Below are 22,699 nucleotides of genomic sequence, written 5' to 3'. Positions count from 1 at the left end.
TTAACAAAGTCTACTTTTTTTATTAGGACCTTGAAGAAGCAAGTGATGGGAAATCTTAATCAGCGCATTCTGATTATAGAGACCCCAGCTAGAATTAACAAGTGCTAATAAACAGTTTAGGGATGAAATTATTTAACTGACATTATGCAGAAAGAGGCTGATATTCACTTTTAAAGACATATATTGTTTTATGAGGGCAATGGACATATTCCCAATCATTAACTTTAAAAGAACAAAACGGCATTTGTGAAATTATGGGTCTCAATATCACATGCAAGAGAAGCACCACCAAGAGATGGGGACTTTCTCTCATTCTGCAGTTTGCTGTATCAGCAGTTTGGAATAGCAGCACAATTGAGTGGCTTTGCAAGGACCCAGTCAAGCATCACACTGCTGACAGAGGGGAAAAAGATAAAACACTAATAGATAAAGTGTTCATGGAAAGGATTAATGTCCTTGCTTTACCTTGGTCAATTCATGCAGGAGCATGCTGGTGCTTCTGTAACTATGTTAGGCAGCTGACAAGCTTCATTTAATTAGCAAGTGTCTGACAAGTTGGAGATCTTTAATAAAAACAGACACTTTGTACTTGTAGAAGACAAGATACAACTGTACGAGGACAGCACAACAAAGCTTTGCTCTACAGCATTGTTGGGGATAAAAAATCTACAGGGTACTTCTAAGGCTTTGTTGCTGGTTCAGGGCTAAAATTAAGAATATTTTTTTAATAGTTATTATTCAAAAAGAGTGTGTGCATGATTTGGTAAGTTGATCAACTAAAGGAATCAGCAACTATTTTGATAACTGATTAATCGTTTTTTTCAAGCAAAAGCATCTACATATTTTTGGTGCCAGCTTTTCCAATGTTATGTTTTGCTTCATGAGAAGTTAATTTAGTTGATTACAGATTGACTAATAGATTAATAACTACATCTACAAACATTTTACTCTATATTACATATTAAATAGTTGCCCATCATAATTTCTCAGCACAAACCGACAAGCCGTAGATTTTCAATATGTACATTTGTATGCTTTTTCTGAAGGAGCTGCTTGTAGGTGAAACTAATTTACTCGATTGTATTATTTCAGACTGAAAACCGTTAAGAGTTGTTTTTTGTGCCTGTGTCTGAATGACTTTAAACCACCACACACGTAATGCACCTCCACCCTAACATGTGTTTGACCCTCCAGCGTAATGTACCCTGCCCAATCCTGAACCTAGACTTTCTCCTGCTTTCGGGAGATTTCGAAACTTCCTTTTTGGGGCAGTACGGCTCACCAGATGTTTCCTGAAGCCACCGTGTTCCTAACTCACTCCCCTCCCCAATGGTAAAAGGCAAGGGAAGGACAGAGAGAGGGAATCTGTCATTCACTCTCAGTAAAGTCAAGCACGTACAGATACCTGGAGTCCATTTGGAGCTGATCAAGGCATAGGGGGGCTAGGATTTTGTTTGGCTGCAGTTACTGAAGACTCTCTAACTCACCTGGAACGAAACACACTATACTTACACTCATTTTTGAGCTCCTCACCTTCTCTTACACTTTTTAAAAAAGACTAGTGTGAGCTCATAGACAGTTGTCCTGCTGTTTTGCCTGGTGGACAGCCAGTTGTTCGTGAGCCTGCAATGTCGTGGGACTGTGGCCTCAAATACATGTTCTCCGTGTCCCCTGCGCTGCAGCCAGGGAGCATGTGTATCCTGCATGACAAGGAGGACCTGTCCAGACTGGAGATGGTCCAGAGACTGGCCAAGGATGGCTGCCGCTTCCTGCAGAACCACAGCAAGGGCTCAGAGAGGACAAGCGAGGTGAGATGCACAACAACACTGCTGCAGCCCTGCAGTCAGAACATTCACTTTTATAATATACATGTATACGTAACTTAAATAATAAAAAACTATATTCATAAATAGCCAAATATATAACCACAGCCTCAATGTGAAATGCTGCATTCTTTACCCAAAACAGTTATCTGTGGCACAGTGAAAAAAATCAGTCAAGCCGCTTATCAGATAGTCCTCTTTATGTCATTTTGAGCCCTAGTCAATTATCCAGCTACTCCACCCTTGAATATTCAGTAAACATAAGGCCATTTGTACTCTAGGCTGGTGTTTTATGCTGCTGTTCTGTGAGCATTGTGCCCAAGCATCGTTTCTCACACTCCCTGTAGTGGTCTGCTTTTAATTTGTTGTCAGTTTTTTATTGGCCTGCATACATTCTATAGTGTCTCTGCTTTCTCTGAAGATGAATGTTGTCATTGAGATTCTGTCCACTACAAAAAGCGTACTTAGATTTAATATACCAAACGGCTGCCAAACAGATGTAATAACTAAATGGATTTGTGTAGAAGATTTTATTACAGTATATTGTAGAATGCATTGCAATCATATGCGTAGAAATGTATGTTATAAGTCAACTGTATTCATTAAATTCAACATCAGCTTGGTCTATTTTAAGTTGCAGTGTCCTTTCAGAAACTTTGCATAATATAAGAATACAGTTTGTCTCTATCAGTGTGGCAGCATCCTTGAAAATCTAAATACAGGTATTAAATGTTCAGTTCAGCCTGCACACTCTTTTAAAACATTACATCACCTGCCAGTTGGCTGCGTAGGAGTCGTCTGATTGGCTGACCTTATGGTGGGCTCAGCTTGTCCCTTCCTGCCAGCTGTGTCTGTGTGCTGGAATGAACAACAATGGCAGGAAAAGTTGACGCAAGTGGCCAGACCACCATGCCAAGACATTGTATGGTTTTAGGGTGGTTTCCAGTGCATTGAGTCTCAGACCTTTTCTGCAAACACAAGGCTAGAGCTCTTTATCAGTGTTGTTATTCAATATAATGACCTTTCGTCTGCACTTAGCCACTTCCAATCTGCGTATGATGTTGGTGCTGCATGATACAACAACATGTTTTACCTTTGTTGTTTTAGTAACATGCTTTCTCCCAATTTTCTCAAAAATAGTATATCACTGGCAAGTGTGTATGCGTCAATTATGTAATCCTAGTGGTAATGGCCAGATAAGATGATGTGATGTGATGTATTTAATGCTTGACATTAAGTAGAAATATTAAGATTATGTGAGATTATCTGGCAGTGTTTCTAGATTATAAAATGGTTTGAAATAATCCAATGATGCTACAATGCATATACTGTGCTACATGTGACTCATATAAATAACTAAGCCCAAACATATAAGAGCATAAAATCAGCTAAATCCCAGCTGGCGGAAACAGGGATGCCTACTTTGTGGTAGACTGCAAGTCTTTGAAAACATATGAGAGATTATGGTGTAGGGACATTATGAATGTTAAACAAAATAAAATAAAATGTATATACTATTTATAATACATTTTTTGTAAAAGCCCATTAGGTTTCAATGTAATACTTTTGACTTTGGGAATCACTTGTTCTTTTGTTTGATTAAATCTTTAGTGTTTTAAATTATTCAGGGGTAATAAATAGTTGCATGATCATCCGTTGCATTTTACACTTTTCTTATACCTTACATAACATTATTTCATCAATAATCTTTATTTTCCTTTGCTCCAACCATCTGATTAGAACATAGAGATGCTGTGCGTGGACCATTTGGAAGGTTATGTGCAAATATTTAACATAACTTGCATAACTTTACAGCATATTATCAGAGATTAATCCAGGAATTTCAGCTAATCACTTTTGGAGATAATAAAGTGTATCTGCATAAATGGGTTCTTTGAAAACAACACTGATGTGAGAATCTTTGGTATTATTCTTTGTCATCTTCCCATTCTGTACAATCCACATCATTCCTTGAGAGGAATTTAGTCCAATCTGCACCCTGTCAGGGTTGACACCTTCCAGGTCTCTTTAAGTGTCCCATACCATGCGTGCCAGAGCTGCTGCAGCAGCACAGAGACATGCAGACAGAAAGTGTCCACCCTAGCCAACGGAATGCAACTGGAACCCTGAGAGAGACAGAAAACATCTGGCGGGACTGTTCTTGGTGCAGATGTCTGATAAGTAGTGTTTACTCGTCTGCTGACAGTGTCCATGTTGGGAGGACTTTGGATGAAACTGTGAGTTGAGGTCCCCTCAAGGCTAGCGTAGAAACTGTGTTGCCCGGGCACTCAGTCTCATTAAAAACTTCCACTCAAGAGACCTGATTGTGTTGTTTTGGTATGACACTGGTAGCCACAAAACCGTAGGGCACACTGAGATGTGGCCTGCAGCAGCAGAGGCAGGATCAATAATTCATTGTGAGGATTGGTTTGTTTGCTGTCTGACCCGTAAACAGTACACCGAGACACTCTGTTAATTATAGTCAGGAATTCAACTTGCTTTGCTGTCGGGCTGAGTCAGACAAAAACTATGTATTTTGTTAAAGCTAAGAACACTTGTCTTTTTTCCCAAGAACAAGGAAGCTAAACACTGCAGCCTTCCTTTTATGGGAATTTTTCTAGTTATATTGTGAGGCTTTGAAAACAGCTGTTCAAAGATGTCACTGTCAAACTGTTTAATGTTATTGGTAAACTGTGGCACGCCAATTATGTGTCTTTGTTGTATGAGATATTGTGCACATTTGCATGTTGCGTTTATGCATTCATCAGTGTATGTGTTGTGCATCTACAGTCTGTTTATGTATGTTTGTCCACAGATCACACATAAGTGTTAATGCGCCAGGAAGTCATGCTTAACTGAAGGGCGATGGATGCTTCTCTGCAAAAGGCAATTAGGGCAGAAAACTGCAACCACTTCCAGTCTGCCTGGCTGGCTAATTGCAAGCGCAGAGGCTTGTGTTGCATTGACTGATGGCTGAGGAGAGTGTGGGGGGGGGGGGTTACAGTAGCTGATGCAGGATGCGTGTGCGTGCACCATACAGTGAACTCCTCATTAAGACTAATATCTCTGATCCAGACCCTCCATTGTCAGGCGTCTATGAGCCAATTGTATACTTCAGAGTTGATGCAACAAGCCTTTTTTTAAATGTAGGGTTAAAAAGGCAAATTTATATGCCTCTTATTGAAAAAACATTTTACAGATTTGTTTTCAATGTTCAGGCTGACCAGTGATGTATAGCATCATATCCAAACTACAGTAAGCAATAAACTTAAAAAATAAATAAATACATGAACAATTTCAGCTTCCCTTGGCACTCAAAGCGGGTCTCATTCCTATCCCATATATATATATATATATATATATATATATATATATATATATATATATATATATATATATATATATATTGCTTCTAGTAATATGTATTACTGGTAGATTGGTTAAATAACAAATTAGTTGAAAAAAACTTAAAATAAAAATGTATATTGGTCTGTTAGTGGGATAGAGGAGGTTTTAGTGTTTTTCACATAGGAGTTGATTGATAACATTGTGATTGGGTGGCACTGTGTGACTAAGAGAGCAGATAGAGAGAGAGCGAGAGAGAGAGAGAGTGAGTGGGAAACACCATAGGAAATATGAGGATTCATTTTTTGTTCGAGCCCTTCATGGTAATCATAAGACAAGGGCCTACCATAGAAGCCTAAACTTTTGGTATCGTGCAGAGTTTAACCCTATGACAGCTGGAAAACAGATTGTCTCTAGACACCACCCATAATTAAATAGGCTCTACATAAGAATTGTTAATTAAAATTTCAGCGAGTCTTTTATGTTAATCCCTGAATGGGCTCCACCGATAAGGACTGAATAATAATATATGGAAATTCTCTTTCATTTACAGTGCTTGCTCTGACAGAGCATTATGATGGAAATCAGTGGTGATTTATGTGAGTGGGAGAAAAAAAAGACAGGGGAATCTCCTTGGTGATAACACACTCCCTCCCTCCCTCCCCCCTTTCTCTCTCTGTCCAGCCCCGGAGTGACGAGGCAGTCCGCGTGTGTCTGAGGGAGAGAGGCCAGGATGTGCTGGTTCTCCAGAGAATATCATCAGAGCAGCCAACCCTCTCTGCATCAGCAAGGGGAGGAGGGAGAGTGGAGGCGAAGAACGGGAGGTAAGCCTCTCCAGACCCCTCCTTCCTAGATTCCCTCCCTCTCTCTGTTTCTCTCCCTCAGCACTCTCCCTCTCATCATTCTCGCTTTCAGTCTCTCTGGATCACTCACTCGCACAGGCATGCTTACATCATAACTCCCAACACATAAATGGTTACATTAAATACACATAAGTGAGCAGCATGGGACTGTGAGGCAGAGCTCTGCTAGCTGCCTTCCCATTCAAGTAATTAAGGAGATCTTTCAGCCGTGAACGTAAAGTACCGGGAGACCTCAGTGTGCTTGAGGGACAGACAGCAGTGGACTCCGGGCTGTAGCAGCTGCAGGTGGATGGATTGGTAAATGGGGCATGCAGCAGTAACCACGGCAACGTAGCCGGTGTGAGGGCACAGGGACTCTGCAAGGATGGGATCTCAGCCACAGCCCCCGAACCTGCGGCAAGAGGAGGGCAGGCTGCTTCCTGCTGCCTTGGTGGAGCAGGAGGAGGACGAGGATGACGAGGAAGGCTCCTTGGAGAGCAGCAGTGACAGCACCAGCCGGGCAGAGCCGCTGACGATGCCCACCTTTGACGTCCCCTACTTTCGCTACATAGACGATGAGGGAACAGAAGGAGAGGAGGAATGGAGCAGCAGCCGCTCTCTGTCCTCTATTGAGGAAGACTCGTCCACTGACTCTGTTGTGTCTGACAGGTATATGGTGGTATCGGGGACGCCAGAGAAGATCCTGGAGCACTTGCTGAATGACCTGACACTGGATGACGACCAGGGGACAACACCCAGCATAGAGTCAGGTCAGCAATCATACTTCAAAGTCCTAAAACACCTTTCTCATCCATGTTGTTCGTACAGGGTTTGTCAGTGTGTGAATAAACATTTTTTGGGGGGGTATTTTATGCAGTAAAAATGAATAATAGGAGAATATTGATTGGTGGGTGGCACCTAGAAAACTTTATGACTAAATTGTTAAGATGGTGTGCTGATGCAGGTCTACAGATATTTCTGTGTGCTTGTGAAAGATAGAAAGCGAAAAACAGAAATAACTCCCTTACTTTCTGTTACACTCTCTCCCCTCACCATCCTTCTCTCTTGCAGAGGAGCTGAGACAACAGCCTCCCTCTGGGCAATATTACTGGGCTAATCATGTGTTAACATTCCCAGAATGGCTCTGTGTTTGAGCCATTTAAAAGCCTTTGACAGAGATACATTTAACTCATATCTTGTGATAGCGCCGTATCGGACTGCGTGCTATGCAGTTCAGCCTCACAGCGACGACAAATGAGCACATTTCCTCTCATCCCAGCAGGTACATGATAATGTGACACTGTTGCCAAGGCAGAGGAGACTCAGTTGATTGATCTGTAAAGATGTTTTGAGGGGAGATGATGATTGAGAGCATTAGCGCAGTCAGACAAGCAGAGGAGGAATAAAAAAGAGAAACAGAAACACTGTAAAGCAGAGAAAATGGAAAACACGGAGGGAAGAAAAAAGAGATTTTTCCTTGGAGATAGTCACAGATGATCTCTCATCGGGATGGAGGCTGGCTATCCCCAAACCAGAGATCATTACTCATTCTGATGAGAAAGTGAATGAAATTGATCTAAATGTCCTCTGGGGAGATGTGCCTGCAGTCGGAAAATGGTGCATTTAACATGCATGTTAGAGTTTATTATGTTGAATTGCATATTTCATTGCTATAACTGAGTATATAATATTAATGTGAAGTGAAACATGGAGCTTAACTAGAAGACAAGTGGGTAAGACATCCATCTATAATCAGCTGTTTTTTTCACAATAAACCCTAACCTTTTTGGCTAATATCATTTGGGTTCAGTAGGCAGTCTGTTGCTGATGAATCACTCACCATTAGCTCATCTTGGAATGAGTGTATCGAAGGGAAGCCTCCATAGGGAGCAGTGGACCAGAGCAGGAAGCTGCTGAGCGATATCCCAGGGTCAAAGAGCCAGAGACCTACAGGAGGAGAAGGAATGAACTGAGTCCTGCACAGCAATCGATCTGCACTCAGTGATGTTTAATAGTCTGACTTTTGCTGAAGCTCCGTATGCTCTAGTGCTATACTGCTGAGTGTGCCCTTGGAGGTTAAGATCAACAGAAGCACGATAGCACGAGATCCATGATTTCATCAAAAAAAGATTTATTTGAACATCCACAAAGAGGCCGTGTTTGGTCTTCCTCTCATGGATGGCTCAGAGACACAACATGACTGATGGTTGCAGCAAGTTATTGATGTTGTGTTTATGACTTGCATGCTGTTCAGCACATTAGAAAGCCAAATTCATCTCATCATGGAAGCTCTTGCTTCCATCTATACTCAATACACAACATTAAGAATGCAGAGGAGCTTTCTGCAGAATATGGCACTTTTCTGGAAGCACTACAGGCATGTTTGAGGAAAAGCAAACCCTAACCACTGCAGTAGTCTATATACAGTGTATAGCTCTAATATGCTAAGGTTTCCCTCAGTGGGCTAGCTTTCACAAGAGTTCAGTGATGCCTTCTTCCCTGTGCCCAATTCTCAGTGCAGCTATTGATTCTTGCTCTGTACAAATTCTGCACACTGCCAGCTCTGAAAAACATATAATGCAACATTTGTGTTCCTAATGAGAGGATGTTACAGCTCTTTTACTGACGCACCATGTGCGGAGATGTTGATGCTTACATGTAGTGAAGAAAACATCACATTATGTAAGCGGATATAAGATTAAAACTGTCTAATTACAGACTATCATAATAATTTAAGGCTTTTACACCAAGAAGATGTCTTCGGGTGCTTACTGAGCCAATAAGTGACACATTAACACGCTTATTTCAAAGGCTGCAGCAATCAATTTCACGAGCACTTATTGAAATGCAAAAGGAATTGGCAGGTGGATTGACAGTTTGATTGATTTCACAGGAGATTGACAAGGTGAATCAATGAATCCATTCTGCATTTCCTCTGAAAAGGAAACAAAATTAATTTTGGGCTTGAGTGCCAGAAAGCAGGATTCTGAGTACTAAATAGCAGTTTAGAATACGGCTCATATTTTTCCTACATTCACTTTTGTGTGATGTGTAGGAGCCTCAACAGGATATTAAACATTATTTATACAGCACAAAAACTGATTGTAGGTCAACACATCTGCTGCGAAACTGTTTGGATTAAATCTACACCGCAGGACATTCCCTGCTTTTTTGTGCTGTGTTACCAAAAAAAAAAGACCTTGAGAATATGACTTTAGGTCGTAAATTAAATATTTATTCTGTTTTTCCAACTTCAAAAAAGTTGTGTACAGCCTGGGGAGTGGTATATAAGCTGTTACTCATGAAAACATTTCTCAGTTAAGATAGCTTAGAGAAAATACACAACAGAGTGAATGAGTAATGCTTTGCAAATGTGTGTGTGTGTGTGTGTGTGTGTGTGTGTGTGTGTGTGTGTGTGTGTGTGTGTGTGTGTGTGTGTGTGTGTGTGTGTGTGTGTGTGTGTGTGTGTGTGTGTGTGTGTGTGTGTGTGTGTGTGTGTGTGGAGGTACAGTACAGTATGCAGTGTGTGGGTGATCTTTTGAGTGTTGTTTTCTGGCTTTGTGTTAAGGTGCGTTACTGTATTCTATATGGGAGCTACATATATACGAGTGGGTAACCGCTCATAAGCCGGAGTGATGCATCCACAGCTGCTCTGCACGGATTAACATAATGATGTCAGAGAGTCCTGTGGACCAGAACGCACACAAAGGCCCTGGGAAGCCAGTGTGAAATTAAAGGGGAGAATTTACAATTCTGGGTTTGCGGCACACGTACAGAGGGGTTCAGAGCACGTTGGCCCTAAATGGATTTGTAAAGCTTTTCGCTTGTGGTCAGGGATCATGTCTTGGACCTACTGTCCTTCTCTTTCTCTTTACACCTCAGAAATGTAAATATTTTAATGGCTTTTATGTCAAATTATGAAATGTATTTTTACAGCTTGCCGTAATGTCTGGACAGTAATTGCTTTCACTTTAATAAGAGATTCTGGGAGAAAGTGACTCTCAATGTGATTTTGAAAAAAAAAACTGCTGAAATAAAGGGAGTCTTCTATAGTCTTCATCATGGTAAAAAAATAGGTGTTGTGATCATGTAGACTGTAAACGCATTAAATGTTACGTGAACTATTTGACCAGCTTGGGTTTAATTAATTTATAGAAACATTTACCAAAGTGTAACCTTGGGAATAAAATCATACAAGGATATAGTGGTTGCTTGTAAACATATAAGGATGATCGTTAAGCAACATCAGATAGCTTTTTTTCTTATGCAAGATTATCAAAATTTAAAAAAAAAAGACTTCATCGGAGGTCAGAGAGAGTCACCGGACACATTATTGACTCATCTCTACTGATACAGCCTGCAACGGCAAATGTGTGAGATTGAAGATAAAGCCAGTAAAGGCTTGTTTGAGCTTGATGGAAAAAATGGAGCAAAGGAATCCTCAGTGGTTTCAGAACAAGCAATTATCTGAGACTGACTATGAAGAATAATATGCCATTGAAGGGTTTCTCACATTATGCTCATCTCTGAAATGTCTCTTGTTAACTGGTATTTTCTGCAAAGAATGAGCTCTCCTTCTGGTATTTTTAAGGTGGAATATGAAAAAATTGAAGTCAAGTCTCGGTGCTGCCATCTCAATTAAGAGTTCAGGCCTACTCTATGTGCAGCTCAGCAAACATTAATCATCCAGTTGTCAAGGTCACTGGTGTACCTGCCCTCCAGCATCCTGTAACATAGTATAAATCTAATGAACCGGTGTACGTAGGATTGATTGTATACAATGGTCTGCTCAGAATTTAAACTTGTTTTAAGTTTTACTGGTCCGTGAGATGTCTTGTATGTTTTATAAAGCAATGGAACAAGTAGCAATTTAACTATTTCTTAAGTTATATCACTAGAAACTGTACCGTCTTTCTTCCATTGTAAATATTGTGTTTGTCTTTTTCAGATACACTTCTGGATGATTTTCTGCTGACCTACCCAGTGTTCATGTCAACCAGTGATTTATGTCAAGCTCTGCTGGGGCAATATCCTTGAACACAGTGTTTTTCACAGGAGCATTATTGCAAAGATTCACACATTACAACCTTTTTTTGTGAATGCCACCGACAGACAAAGGTGTTTTATACAAAAACATAACTCTATTTAGTCAAAGTTTCTCCACTTTACTCAACTGTGTTCATCCAACAGTCTCTCTAGCTGCCTGTTCTTAAATCAACATCACACACATGCTGGCTTTATTCATGCTTCCTGCTGCCTGCATTTGCTGTCAGCAAATAGATCTCGCTCTCCATCTGTGCTGAAGCCTTAACCGAAAACCCACCTATTGCACCAAGCGATACAGGGGGAAAGAAGACAGGAAAGAGGCTCTGGAGAGGAAACGAAAAGTCCTGCACCTGGTGTCGGAGTGGATGGCCCTCTGCAAAGACTTCCTTAGGGAGGACGAGCATGTCAAACTGTTCATGAAGGTAGGGAATTTAATGTTCTAGAAAAAGGGTGGAAATTGGGTGTGAAATTAGCTTAATGTGGGAGAAATGAAAATGGACATTTCCTTCCAGACTCTGTATCGTTATGTGTTGGATGATCTCTATGAGCACCCATTCCTGGAGAAGGATGGGAGGGAACTGCAGAAACTGTACCAGCTGCATCGCAGACAGTGAGTGACCTTATAACTTACTTTGTCATTAAAAGTCATTAGACACAGGGTTATTCAATATGTACTTGTGGAAATTGTCTATAAAACAGAAAGACTGATGTATTTATTGATATCTAGTCCGAGGGTGTACAAGAGAGAGTATGACTAGGACTGTTGGAGGCCTGAAAGGAGGCAGAGACACTAGCTGGTCTCTGAGTGCAAAGAAAGAGCTGCTTCTCTGCTTGCCTTTATTTAGCCTCTCATCAATGAATGCATTCAGAGACTGAAGAGTAATTACAGTGTTCTGGGTTGTTAACCACGGAAATATGAAGGTCAAAGAGCTCTTTATCTCAAATCCCCAAAATTGAGGAAATAAAGGAATTTCTAGAATTGATGACAAACTGTCAGAAATGTACAAAAGACCTAACAGGCAAGTGAGAAAAATAATTCAGAAGATTCATTTTCGAAATGTGATAGAAATTGTTTTCTCTTCTGTGTTTATGATTTAAGAACAGGCAAAAAAATAAATATAAAACCTTTGGTTTTCCCCCCTTTTCTCACAAAACCTTTGTTCACCATTTCCTAAATCATAAACACAGGATAGAAAACAATTAAGATCTCACTTCACCAGAATTTTGTTTTTCTCACTTGCCTCTCAGGGTTCCATGGAAACTTTACTTTCTATGAGAAGAAAGAATGCTACACTAATTGTTTATTGGACACAATTTCAAACTCATGAGTATAATCCCACATCCATACAGCATACACATTATTTTGGCTTCTTACTTGTAATTATTTGAATCTAAATAGAAAATACACACAGTAGGAATGTACTGATACATATAACCGGATTGGTTTGAACTGCGATACTGACCTTTATAAGCAGAATGTGTGTTGAGCATAACTTGACACATCCACCTTAATACTGCTATCAGTTAGATTTATTCAGCCATGACGGGCTGAATTAATTAATTTTAGTTTTTAGTGCCAGAGAGAATTGAGTAACTTGGCTTCAAGTTACATTATGAGAAAAAGTTGGATCGATGCACTAACAAGCAAACAGTATGACCACGTGGGCATTTTAATGAACACATTTTGGCACAAATTCGGTCTTTGCAAGATGCAAATTTTATCCAAGTGCTTACACAGCCACAAAATAATGAATTAAAGTCAAAAAATGACATTAGCAATCACCAAAAAGATGTAGGCTGAAGTCTTACATCCACCCTTCTCTCAGTACAGAAATTAGAAAATGAATTATATGGATTGACATTAGACAAGGAGTCTTAACTTTTCAAATGATTAATGTATAGAAAAGTGCTTCTTGAACATTATGTGTGCATAATTGATGTACAGTAAGTTAAACATATAAATAACTTTCAATCAAGCAGATTTGTTAATCGACATCTGACCGAATCTTGAATATTGGGTCAGTTTTGTGGTTATTAAAGTGGAGCTGTTACTACAGTTTCTTTGTTTAATAAAAGTAAGCATCACATTGCTCCCAGACATCACGGCGTAAACATCCCCCAGTCACCAGACAAATCGCCACACCCATGTCCTCCCTCCCCTCCCTCAACCACAGCCTCCAATCAGACCTTCTCCCTGGGGACGCTCCAACCTGCCACCCATTAGAAACCAGTGCAGATAATTCAAGCTGACTCTGCTGCCATTATCTGGGCCTGCTTTATTCATGTTTATATCCAGGGAGGAAGATCCACAACACCCACTCCTTTAAAGCAGTGGACTTTGGGAGGGTGTTACTAACTGATATACTCTACTATTTATGAGCTTTTCACAATCAGGCTCACCCCTGGGAGAGGACAAGGTGGACTGCTTTGTGGCAATCTGCTGCCGAGGGAAAAGCCTAAAAGTGTAATATTTTATAGAAGGAATAGTCATTTAGTTCTTTGCTCCCATCAACTTCCATCTGGCCTTTGCACAAAACAAAGCTGAAGTCACATCTTTCTGAGAGCTTAAGAATCAAATACAACTTGTTCTCTTGCATCCTCTCATCTTGTGGCGTTATAATTCACAGAGTTCATTCACTCGTGTTTAGGTTTTTTTTTTAGGGGGCGAGAGTGTGACTTAGATCACATGTTCTGCTTTGACAATACAGTGGTAATCAGGTTTTTCATTAGTGCAAGACTTCTGCTAGCCAACGAGAAGGGATCCCTCAGGGCAGGCTTTGTGCCAACATGCCTATTGTGATGCAGAGCCCAGTAAAAGGATGATAATGGACACGGGGCTATCCATCATGCTAGCCGGGACTAACTGATGTGAATAAGGTGATTAAACGAAGGGATCACATTGGAAGGTCTAAAATCTACAAAGCACTCCAATTTCACCTTGTCAGTGACCTTAAATAATGGACTGAACACTGCAGAGGAGTATATGTGTATACTCACTTTACCTTGATTATATAGACTGGTGAAGTTGTTTTTTTACTTGACATAGCTGCAGCCTAAGGAAAATCACCAGATCAGTTTTTTTAGGACAAAGTTACGGTTACTGATTTATATCTTCTTCCTTTTCCAGTGTGGCGGATGAATATTCCCCTCAGAGAAAGGTGAGAGAGAAGTTATTGTGTTTGCTCTCTATACGACACTAAGACACAAAAAATCTCATTGTACAAAGCTGGCTGCGGGTTTCGACATACTAGATTTGATGTTCCAGCTAATGTCCTCACATTTTACTGCTAAAAGACATTGTTCTGTTGTTCTAGCGAAAAGCCCGCAGTGTTCCCAGGCAATATGAATATGTGTCAAAATCCACGCATTTCCCTTCTTTTAGGGCAAAGCACTTTTCCACCAATTGAGTGTGAAAGAGAACGGGCTCCAGTCCAGAGGCACACAAAGGGAGAACAAGGAAGGTAAGTCGTAAAACGTGGCGTCGTTCACATATTCCTCCCATCATATGCTACAAGCTGTTGAGAGGGGACATTTAGTCTGAACGGTAGAACAATGGGAAACTTTCCAGGGAAGTAATGAGAAGGTTTGGAAATGCAGATTTGAGTCATGACTTGTGACTTTTCCAAAGAGTCATGACTTGTGAATCTGCCATATCTGGATCATTTTTTGCTTATTTTAAAGTGCAGGTTCCACCAATTTAAAGCAAACAGTTACCTTTCATGCTATCTGGCCGTACACATAGTCCCGACTTTATCTGCTGAGGTTTTGAGATATCCACCGTCCTCAAAAAGAGTCCCCACTGACTCTTTACCTTAATCAAGACAAATCTATTGAGTATGCTTTGGCCATCACGGTAATGCCACACTACACAGTCTGCTATGGTTGATCACTGAGTTACACTGCAGCAGTTAAGAGTCAGGTGCTTTGCCCAAGGTCACCTTATCAATGAGGGGCAGCTTTGCTTTATCCTTTCACTCCTGCAGTTTGAGAGATGGCAGCAGGTGATTAATTGGTTTCTTTCAGGCCTAAGGTGGTTGCTAAATGGTTAAATGCCCTGCTTGAGTCTGTGTCTGGAACGAAAACCTGCATAAACGTTTAACACCAGCTCTCACAGCAAAACGGCAATTCCCAAGACTTCCAGGGACCTCAAAATCCTCAGGATTATTTGATTTTTTGAAAATGTACTAAGAAATTTGCACCAAAAAAATACAATATCTTTAAGGCGAATCCTGTATTATGAGCTAGTCTTGTGGCCTTGTGTCAAAATCTAGTACCAACTAAAAAACCTGGTGTCATTTATATTTTATTACTTCAGCAACTGACCACTAACATGTCTCTTATTATATAATGAGGCTATCATGCTTAGTCTGCTGTGTGCACTGGAAGCTTGGAGCTGAAGGACTACATACACTATGCACAGAGGGATTTGGGGTAGACATGTTTTTGCCCCAGGGCTCCCTAACTGATTAATACGGCCATGGGCAGGGCTGCACTTCATGTAAGCGCTGGGAATTCTACATTTCAGCTTTCTGAAACAATATTTCCTCTCTGTTACAGTGCTGTGTCACGTGTATATTACCATGGACTCGTTCCTCAGTATGAGGGCCCATGCGGGGACAGTGGCCCAGCAGCTGCTGCAGGCAGTGGCAGAAAGGATGGAAGTCCCACTGGGGAAACTGGTCCTAGTGGCTGTCACTTACAATGGAGGTAATTACCATTCTAACTTACCAGCTACAGTACACATTAACAGCCATTACAGCACTATATTACACTCACAATGGTGGCAATCTGAACAGAAAGGGAGAATATGCATTTGTAGTCTTTTGCACAACTTTCTGTCCAACACTGTAATTCGGTACATAATATATCAGAATATGTGATTCTGAAGTGTCATAAGTTATAATATATTATGTGCGAGTCAACACTAGTAGAAATTAAAAGTAAATATTTTACATGTGTACGACAGTGTAGTTAACCGACTTTGTCCACAGATTTGTTTATTTGCCTTGCAAAGACTCATACAACAGCACTGCTTATATGTATAATTACAAAGAAAACTTCAAAATATTGGTTCATCTTTCATTAAATGTGGAAAGAGTGAGTACTGACCCATGAGATCTCTCTGACACTGCCGGATGATTTATAATGAAAAACTCAACATACCGCACTTTCATTTCTCACAGTATTTCACACTTGAATTTTTTTGTCCTATATTGAGTTATGTATTGAGCGCAGACATGAATGCAAGATTGTAATCAACAGAGCTGACCTAAATATCTCTGCAGTGACAACAATTAAAGGAAGAAGTATTGACAGTCCAGCAACATAAAGCCAGTGTCTGTTATCAGTGACTGAAGTGACTGTCCACCTCAGTGGAGCCTGGCACAGCGAGTCTTATCTCTTGCCACTGATGGCTGCTTACACGCTGCCTGACAGATTTGTAATGGTATTCTGCTATTTGTGATGTGTTTTCTCTCCTGCAGGGAGGCTCCTCCTGCAGCCTCAGGACAGAGTCTTCTCTGATTCTTTACGACCGGTTGGGAGACTGCATGTGTGCAGGAAGGACCTGGGTGAAGTCCTGGTACGAACTTCCACTTAAACATACTGTACAAAATAGTGTTCATACATACTTATTTCATACATCATAAGCAATGAATAAAACAACATGCAGCATTGTAATGTCATGTTATATTACTTCCAAACTCTTCTTGTTTTCCCTGTTCAGAACCCGTTCACAGACAACTCAGAGCTGCAACAGAGAACGGCCCGCATGCTCAGTTTAAACACATGGGACGTGGCCGTTGCTCTCACCAACTTTGACTGGACCATCTTTGACTCAATACACGAGGTTTATACCCCAATACTTTAGAATACTTTATAATAGCCATACTTTTATAATACATTGCCTGCCTTTAGCATTGCATGCCCTGGTCTCCTCAACTCGTATGTCTTTCTTCTACAGCAAGAACTCGTCTATTTCACCTTCAGTCGCCACAGCAGCAGTAGCTACACTGTGGCGTTTGAGCTGCTGCTGCAGCGCTGCAATGAGGTCCAGCTGTGGGTGATGACTGAGGTGCTGCTCTGCCCAACGCTCTGCAAAAGAGTCCAACTCATCAAGAAATTCATCAAGATTGCTGCCCAGTTAGTAGCTTTACGCACACCATTCTTCATTTTGATTAGAGATTTATTGATTGTAGTCGATCAAACATTGGCTTCTGACACTGTGGGCCTTCACTACAGCATTTCAGCTCCAAAATATTTAGGAGATGTTCAGACTTGCATGGGGATGCTGCCCCCTCCTGTGGCAGATCGATAAACTGCAACTGCTTTTGTGCTTGTTGAGCTGCGCCCCTGCAAGAGACTGAACTGTGTGTTCCCTTGATCTTTTGTAGCTGTAAAGCACAGAGGAATCTCAACTGTTTCTTTGCCATTATAATGGGCCTGAACACTGCAGCTGTTAGCCGCCTCGGTCAGACATGGGAGGTAAGGATGTGCTTTTATTCTGCAGCTACTCCTTTCATCTGTGCTACCTTTCATGTAGAAGTACATAGTATCTGATAAAAAAAAAAATCCTGTTTGTTGTGTTTCTGCAGAAAATTCCTGGGAAATTCAAAAAGCTGTTTTCAGAGCTGGAGACAATAACAGTAAGTAGTTATTGACAGGCACAGGGAGCACACTATACTGTATACATCTGTTTTGAAGTAAAATAAAACAATGACATTCATACACTGCAACAGGGAATACAAACCTGTGTAAGTGTGTAAGAGGCGAAGCAAACAGATGTTATTTTTCATTTCAAAACAGGTGTTTTAGATGATCATTAGTCTCTTATGATGCCATAATTCCACAAAGCATGCATGCACAGGCACACACTTTCATCCCCAGAGGATTACACTCATTCGTTCTAAAAATGTCTTCACAGGATCCCTCGCTGAACCACAAGGCCTACAGGGACTCCTTCAAGAAGATGAAGGCGCCAAAGATCCCCTTCCCTCCTCTGCTACTGAAAGGTGCGTTCATTATTCATTTCAGTACCCAACAGCGAGTCTGACTATGGAAGGAGAGCACTGTGAAATATTTCCATTAGGCAGATTTGACATGTAGATAGCATATCTTAGCTCAATACTAACAAAATGTTCAATTTGTTTTAGATATCACGTTCATTCACGAAGGCAACAAGACGTTTCACGACAACCTGGTCAATTTCGAAAAGCTGGTGAGTCCAAGAAGCCTTTATGCTTCTTCCCGATAAAACAAACAGTAGTGCTGAATTTGTAATGTTTACTGAAGCATGTGTCCATCTATATCTTCAGCACATGATAGCAGACACAGTGCGTCTCATCCGGCAGTGTCAGAGAGATCTCATGGGTCAGTACTCACTCTTTCCACATTTCATGAGATATTTGAAGTTTACTTTGTAATTGTTGCTGTTGTATCTTCAAGGCAAATAAACAAATCTGTGGACAAAATCGGTTAACTACACTGTCTTCATATAGTTTAAATCTGGTTCAATCTCCTTACCATGATGTCCACAATCCTTTCACTTTTTGTTATAAAAGCAATTTTATCTGGTTGTACACTCCACAAAATCCCTGCATGTCATATGTAGAGAGAAAAGTTAGTTTTAATTGCCTTTCAATCAATAAGATGATATTAATATGTTGAAAATGTACACTGCACGTTCATTTAGTATGTGTACCTTTGTGTATAGTACAGATACAGTAGTTGTCCTGGATGCTGCTGCCTTAGCTTGGAGGTTAACCATTTTCTTTCCCTCCAGGTAATGGCATCACCCAGAAGAGCAGCCCAGAAGTGCGAGCCTACATTGATTACCTGCATATCATCGACAATCAGCAGACTCTGTTTGAGCTGTCACACAGGCTGGAGCCTCGTGCTTAGTGAGCAGCTCTTACTGTGATTCTCACTGTGTCAGCCGTACTGTTGGATTGCCAAGGAAACAATCTATTGCTGTCTCATCTATCTCTCAGGACTCACTCAGCAATCAAAGGACGAGGCATGATCCTGGTCGACCACAGGAGGGAACCGCACAATCAGGAAACCCCTCACCAGGGATGGGAATAAGCAGAAAAAGGGCAAATGCATAAATGTTTGCGTATATCCACAACTATGTCACTGATCCAATACACCTGAAAATAGACCCACCTGTTCCACAAACTTGTGCTGACTGGTGGTAAGAAAAAAATATGGATTTCTAAATCCAAAGATTCAAATCTGCTGCTGCTGTTACTATACTGTCATACAGATTGCTGAGGTTGGCAGGTGCAGAGCTGTTTTAACAATGATGCAACAGCTCCCCCTTGTGGAGAATAAGCAGCCTGCTATAAGAGTTTGTTTGCAGGTGAAGTGCTTCCCACCTAACATAAAGCTACAGAAAATGAATGTTCAAACAAACAAAGGGTTGGACATGGAAGTTCATTCCCCACCTTGACATCAGTATGTTTGACGAGAACGTCCACCGACTAGCCTTTCCAGAGCTTTTAACCACATCAATTCACGTCACATAGAGTGATTGAGATGCAGATTAACTCATGATACTGTACAACTTTTTGTATTTGTGGCGTTTAAGATCTGGCAGCAGTGGGTTGTTTCATCAGAGTTAACCAAAGACAATATCGGTCCTATATATTGTAAACAAACTTCTCTTCTCTTCAGAGTGCGACAAGATCCAGATGTAAAACATGCACACCCCATCAAATCAGTACAGTGTTTGCACAACAGCTGAATGACATGATAGAGAGAGTGAAAATGATGATTGTCATATATTATATTCATTATCTATTTTTACATTGCAGAATTGTCTTACCGTACAGTTTTCTATTGTTTAACCATAAAGTGTATTAGAAGAGGCAATTCATTAGAGCGGGACATTAAGTGAGAATAGGAGTATACTGTATTTCTGTAGTGTGTGTGTGGCAAAAGTTGTGTTTCCTGTGTGGATTATAATCACGTATGTAAGCGCCAAATAGTATAAAAAAGTAATGCCCATTCAAAGTAATGCTAATTGCTCATCATTCTAAAAGCATAAGGATCTCCATCTAGTTGAGCTGTGGACAATCAGTTAAACGGAAGCAGAATACCCATACTGATACATCTGTATTGGTCTTTAAAGTTCAGGTTAAAACACAGTGCATTTCTCCATCCAGAGAGTGTTTGATTAGATGAGGTTTGGAGATATTGGCTTTAGCTGTGTGGTACTCACCAGAATTAGCATTTGAAAAACTTGGCAACCGCATGTCTTTGCAAAAAACAAAGACATGGTGACTCACAACAACCCAAGATCGTACTGAGCTACAGCGAAACTCTTTTATCCTCAGTAATCGTATGGATAATAACTGAAGAGGAAAATGAAGTTTCATTGTGTTTTGGATGAACTGACCCAAAAAGTAAAGAGCAATAGCAAAAACAAGTATTACAGCACCTTCTGGACAGATACAAGTAAAGAAAGAAAAATAGAAGCCATTTGCTTATGTACAGTGTGTATTAACAATACTGTGTACAACTGTATAGTTTGTAGTTATGGAAGATACCGTACAGTATTTATGATCTAGATTTGTCAACTGAAAATTGTCACCTTTGACCTGAGGTTAGGCCATTTTAAGTAGGCTCTGTGAAGTGTTGTAGATGGAACTTTGCATTACGTTCTTGAAATTTAATTTATATATTTTGGATTTTAAAGCCCTGCATCTTATTTAGATTTTTGTTTTTATCAAAATAAAATTGTATGTATATATGCACACACTCACACACAGTATAAATAGAATCAACCGTACATTGTTGTACATTGTCGTTGATACAAATAAAATTCAAAATAAGAAACATACTGCTAAAGCATTGAATATGTATTCAGGATACTGACATTTATTTATTTCAGAATTATTTATTTGTTCTACAGATGTTACTTTTATTAGTTCAGTGTGATGTTTTTGTACGCACTGGCTGGTCTGCATGATATGGCAAACCGTGGATTGACCAGCAGTGTCAACTGTGCATGCAATAAAATATTTTTCATCATCATAAATTGCTTATGGTAAAAGATATATATTTACATGTAAATTGTGGAGAAATTCAAAATTCATTGAAACAGGCAAATTCAATTAAAACAGATATTAAATGAAAGCAGTACTGACTATCGTAAATTAGGACTCATTATACCTTCCATGTGGGGTTTGTGGTTTTCAACATAGTTATAGGAACACAAAGACATGACATTTAGTAGATCCAGATAAAAAGAGCATCTAGGAAACTACAAACAACTGATTTAGTAAATGAAAAAGCAGGGCCATTTATATGCTCAATCCGTGCACAAACACAGGCAGAGAAGACCATAAAGGCATGAAGCTAGTCTGCATCGCTACGTGTTTCAAGCTTGCCATCAAGCATAATAAATTCTCTCACTTTTCTGCATTCATGGCTCCAATCTTTTTCTCTTTTGTAAGAAAAGTATATTCAAAATCACATTTCAACATTATATAGGTTCATCCGCCCTATAGTTAAATATCAGACCATCTCAGTCTCCAGTGAAGCTTCACTGCCTCTCTGTGGCAGCATGAGTAAGGTACAGTTTTGGTAAATGTATTTCTTAACCACTGAAATGCCTTTCATTATTTTGGTATATATTGTACTTACATGGCATACTAAATACTAAATAATATTATGCTTAATTAGGTTACCATAAACAACTTATACATACACAAAGCATAAAGAGTGGGAAAATGGGGTGGTTTGTCTACAGGGGCCCACCACTCATTTTTGCGAGGGGGCCCCCTAGTGGGATAATCAGGCCCTGACAAACTAAAATTGTCTTTAAGTAGAAACACACTGTTCTAAAATTTCACATTGATTTTGGTTTTTTTTTTCATAAATTCATAGTATTGTAGGCAGCTAGGCTAGGTCTTACATTTTTCCTGTACATCAAAATATAACAGCTACAGACCTGTACTGCCACTGCACAGTACTTCACTTGATGAGAACCTGCTCACACATAATCAGTGATTTACAAATTTACAAATACAAAAAGTATGTGGGGTCTCTGTAAAATATTTTGGATAACAAAACCATCAGTACACCATATCTTACTCGGATACTGTAGGCGGAGGTGTGACCCAGATGCCCTTACTGACTTTAACCAGGTGTCCTGCTTGGCCTTTAACATGACTATCTGTGGCACGACTCCCGCTGCGCCGGGGCCCCGTACCCTGCCATTTCCTCCCAAACACTGCCAGCACTGTATCATTTCCCTGTCACCAAATGACTGGCTAGCTGCTGTGGCGCGCTAATGAGAGGAAGAGAGGGCAGATGAGGAGAAACTACAGGAAGACTGGATCTTCATTTCCCCCCGTGCGATACAATACACAGAATCAATCCTCCATCCTCTGCATGACTGTCTGCAGCCACTTTGGCTGCAGGGAGAAATTAAGAGCAACACAGCCGTTATTAGCGTTGGAGAAAATCTCATTTGGGAAGATAAGAGTGCTGATTTCCATCCAAAAAGAAACAAAAAAAAGCAGAATGGCTGTAATTTGTACATCATTTGTCACTTGTTTATCTTTGCAGATATATATTGCACCTGTTCTGTCTCTTCCTGGGCAAATTTCCGCTAATATCCAAAGGTCCCTGCTCAGA

At 40.3% G+C, this 22,699-nt stretch overlaps 1 protein-coding gene across 1 annotated transcript; it reads left to right on the top strand.

Moving 5' to 3' along the window:
- Positions 1-1,400: 1,400 nt before the first annotated feature.
- Positions 1,401-21,449, top strand: LOC129109380 (rap guanine nucleotide exchange factor 5-like). Its single transcript, XM_054621436.1, has 19 exons — positions 1,401-1,808; positions 5,853-5,992; positions 6,680-6,780; positions 10,959-11,037; positions 11,334-11,478; positions 11,569-11,666; positions 14,184-14,214; positions 14,439-14,517; positions 15,614-15,763; positions 16,540-16,637; positions 16,782-16,904; positions 17,019-17,197; positions 17,449-17,539; positions 17,650-17,700; positions 17,979-18,066; positions 18,208-18,272; positions 18,370-18,424; positions 18,837-18,954; positions 19,045-21,449. Coding segments are annotated over exons 1-19 (1,872 nt in total). The 5' UTR covers positions 1,401-1,628; the 3' UTR covers positions 19,046-21,449.
- The last annotated feature ends 1,250 nt before the right edge of the window (positions 21,450-22,699 follow it).

The sequence above is a fragment of the Anoplopoma fimbria genome, chromosome 20 (genome assembly GCF_027596085.1).
Source record: "Anoplopoma fimbria isolate UVic2021 breed Golden Eagle Sablefish chromosome 20, Afim_UVic_2022, whole genome shotgun sequence".
NCBI classification, from domain to species: domain Eukaryota; kingdom Metazoa; phylum Chordata; class Actinopteri; order Perciformes; family Anoplopomatidae; genus Anoplopoma; species Anoplopoma fimbria.
Note: the sequence above shows the minus strand (reverse complement) of the source record. Positions and strands in the feature narration are given on the sequence as shown.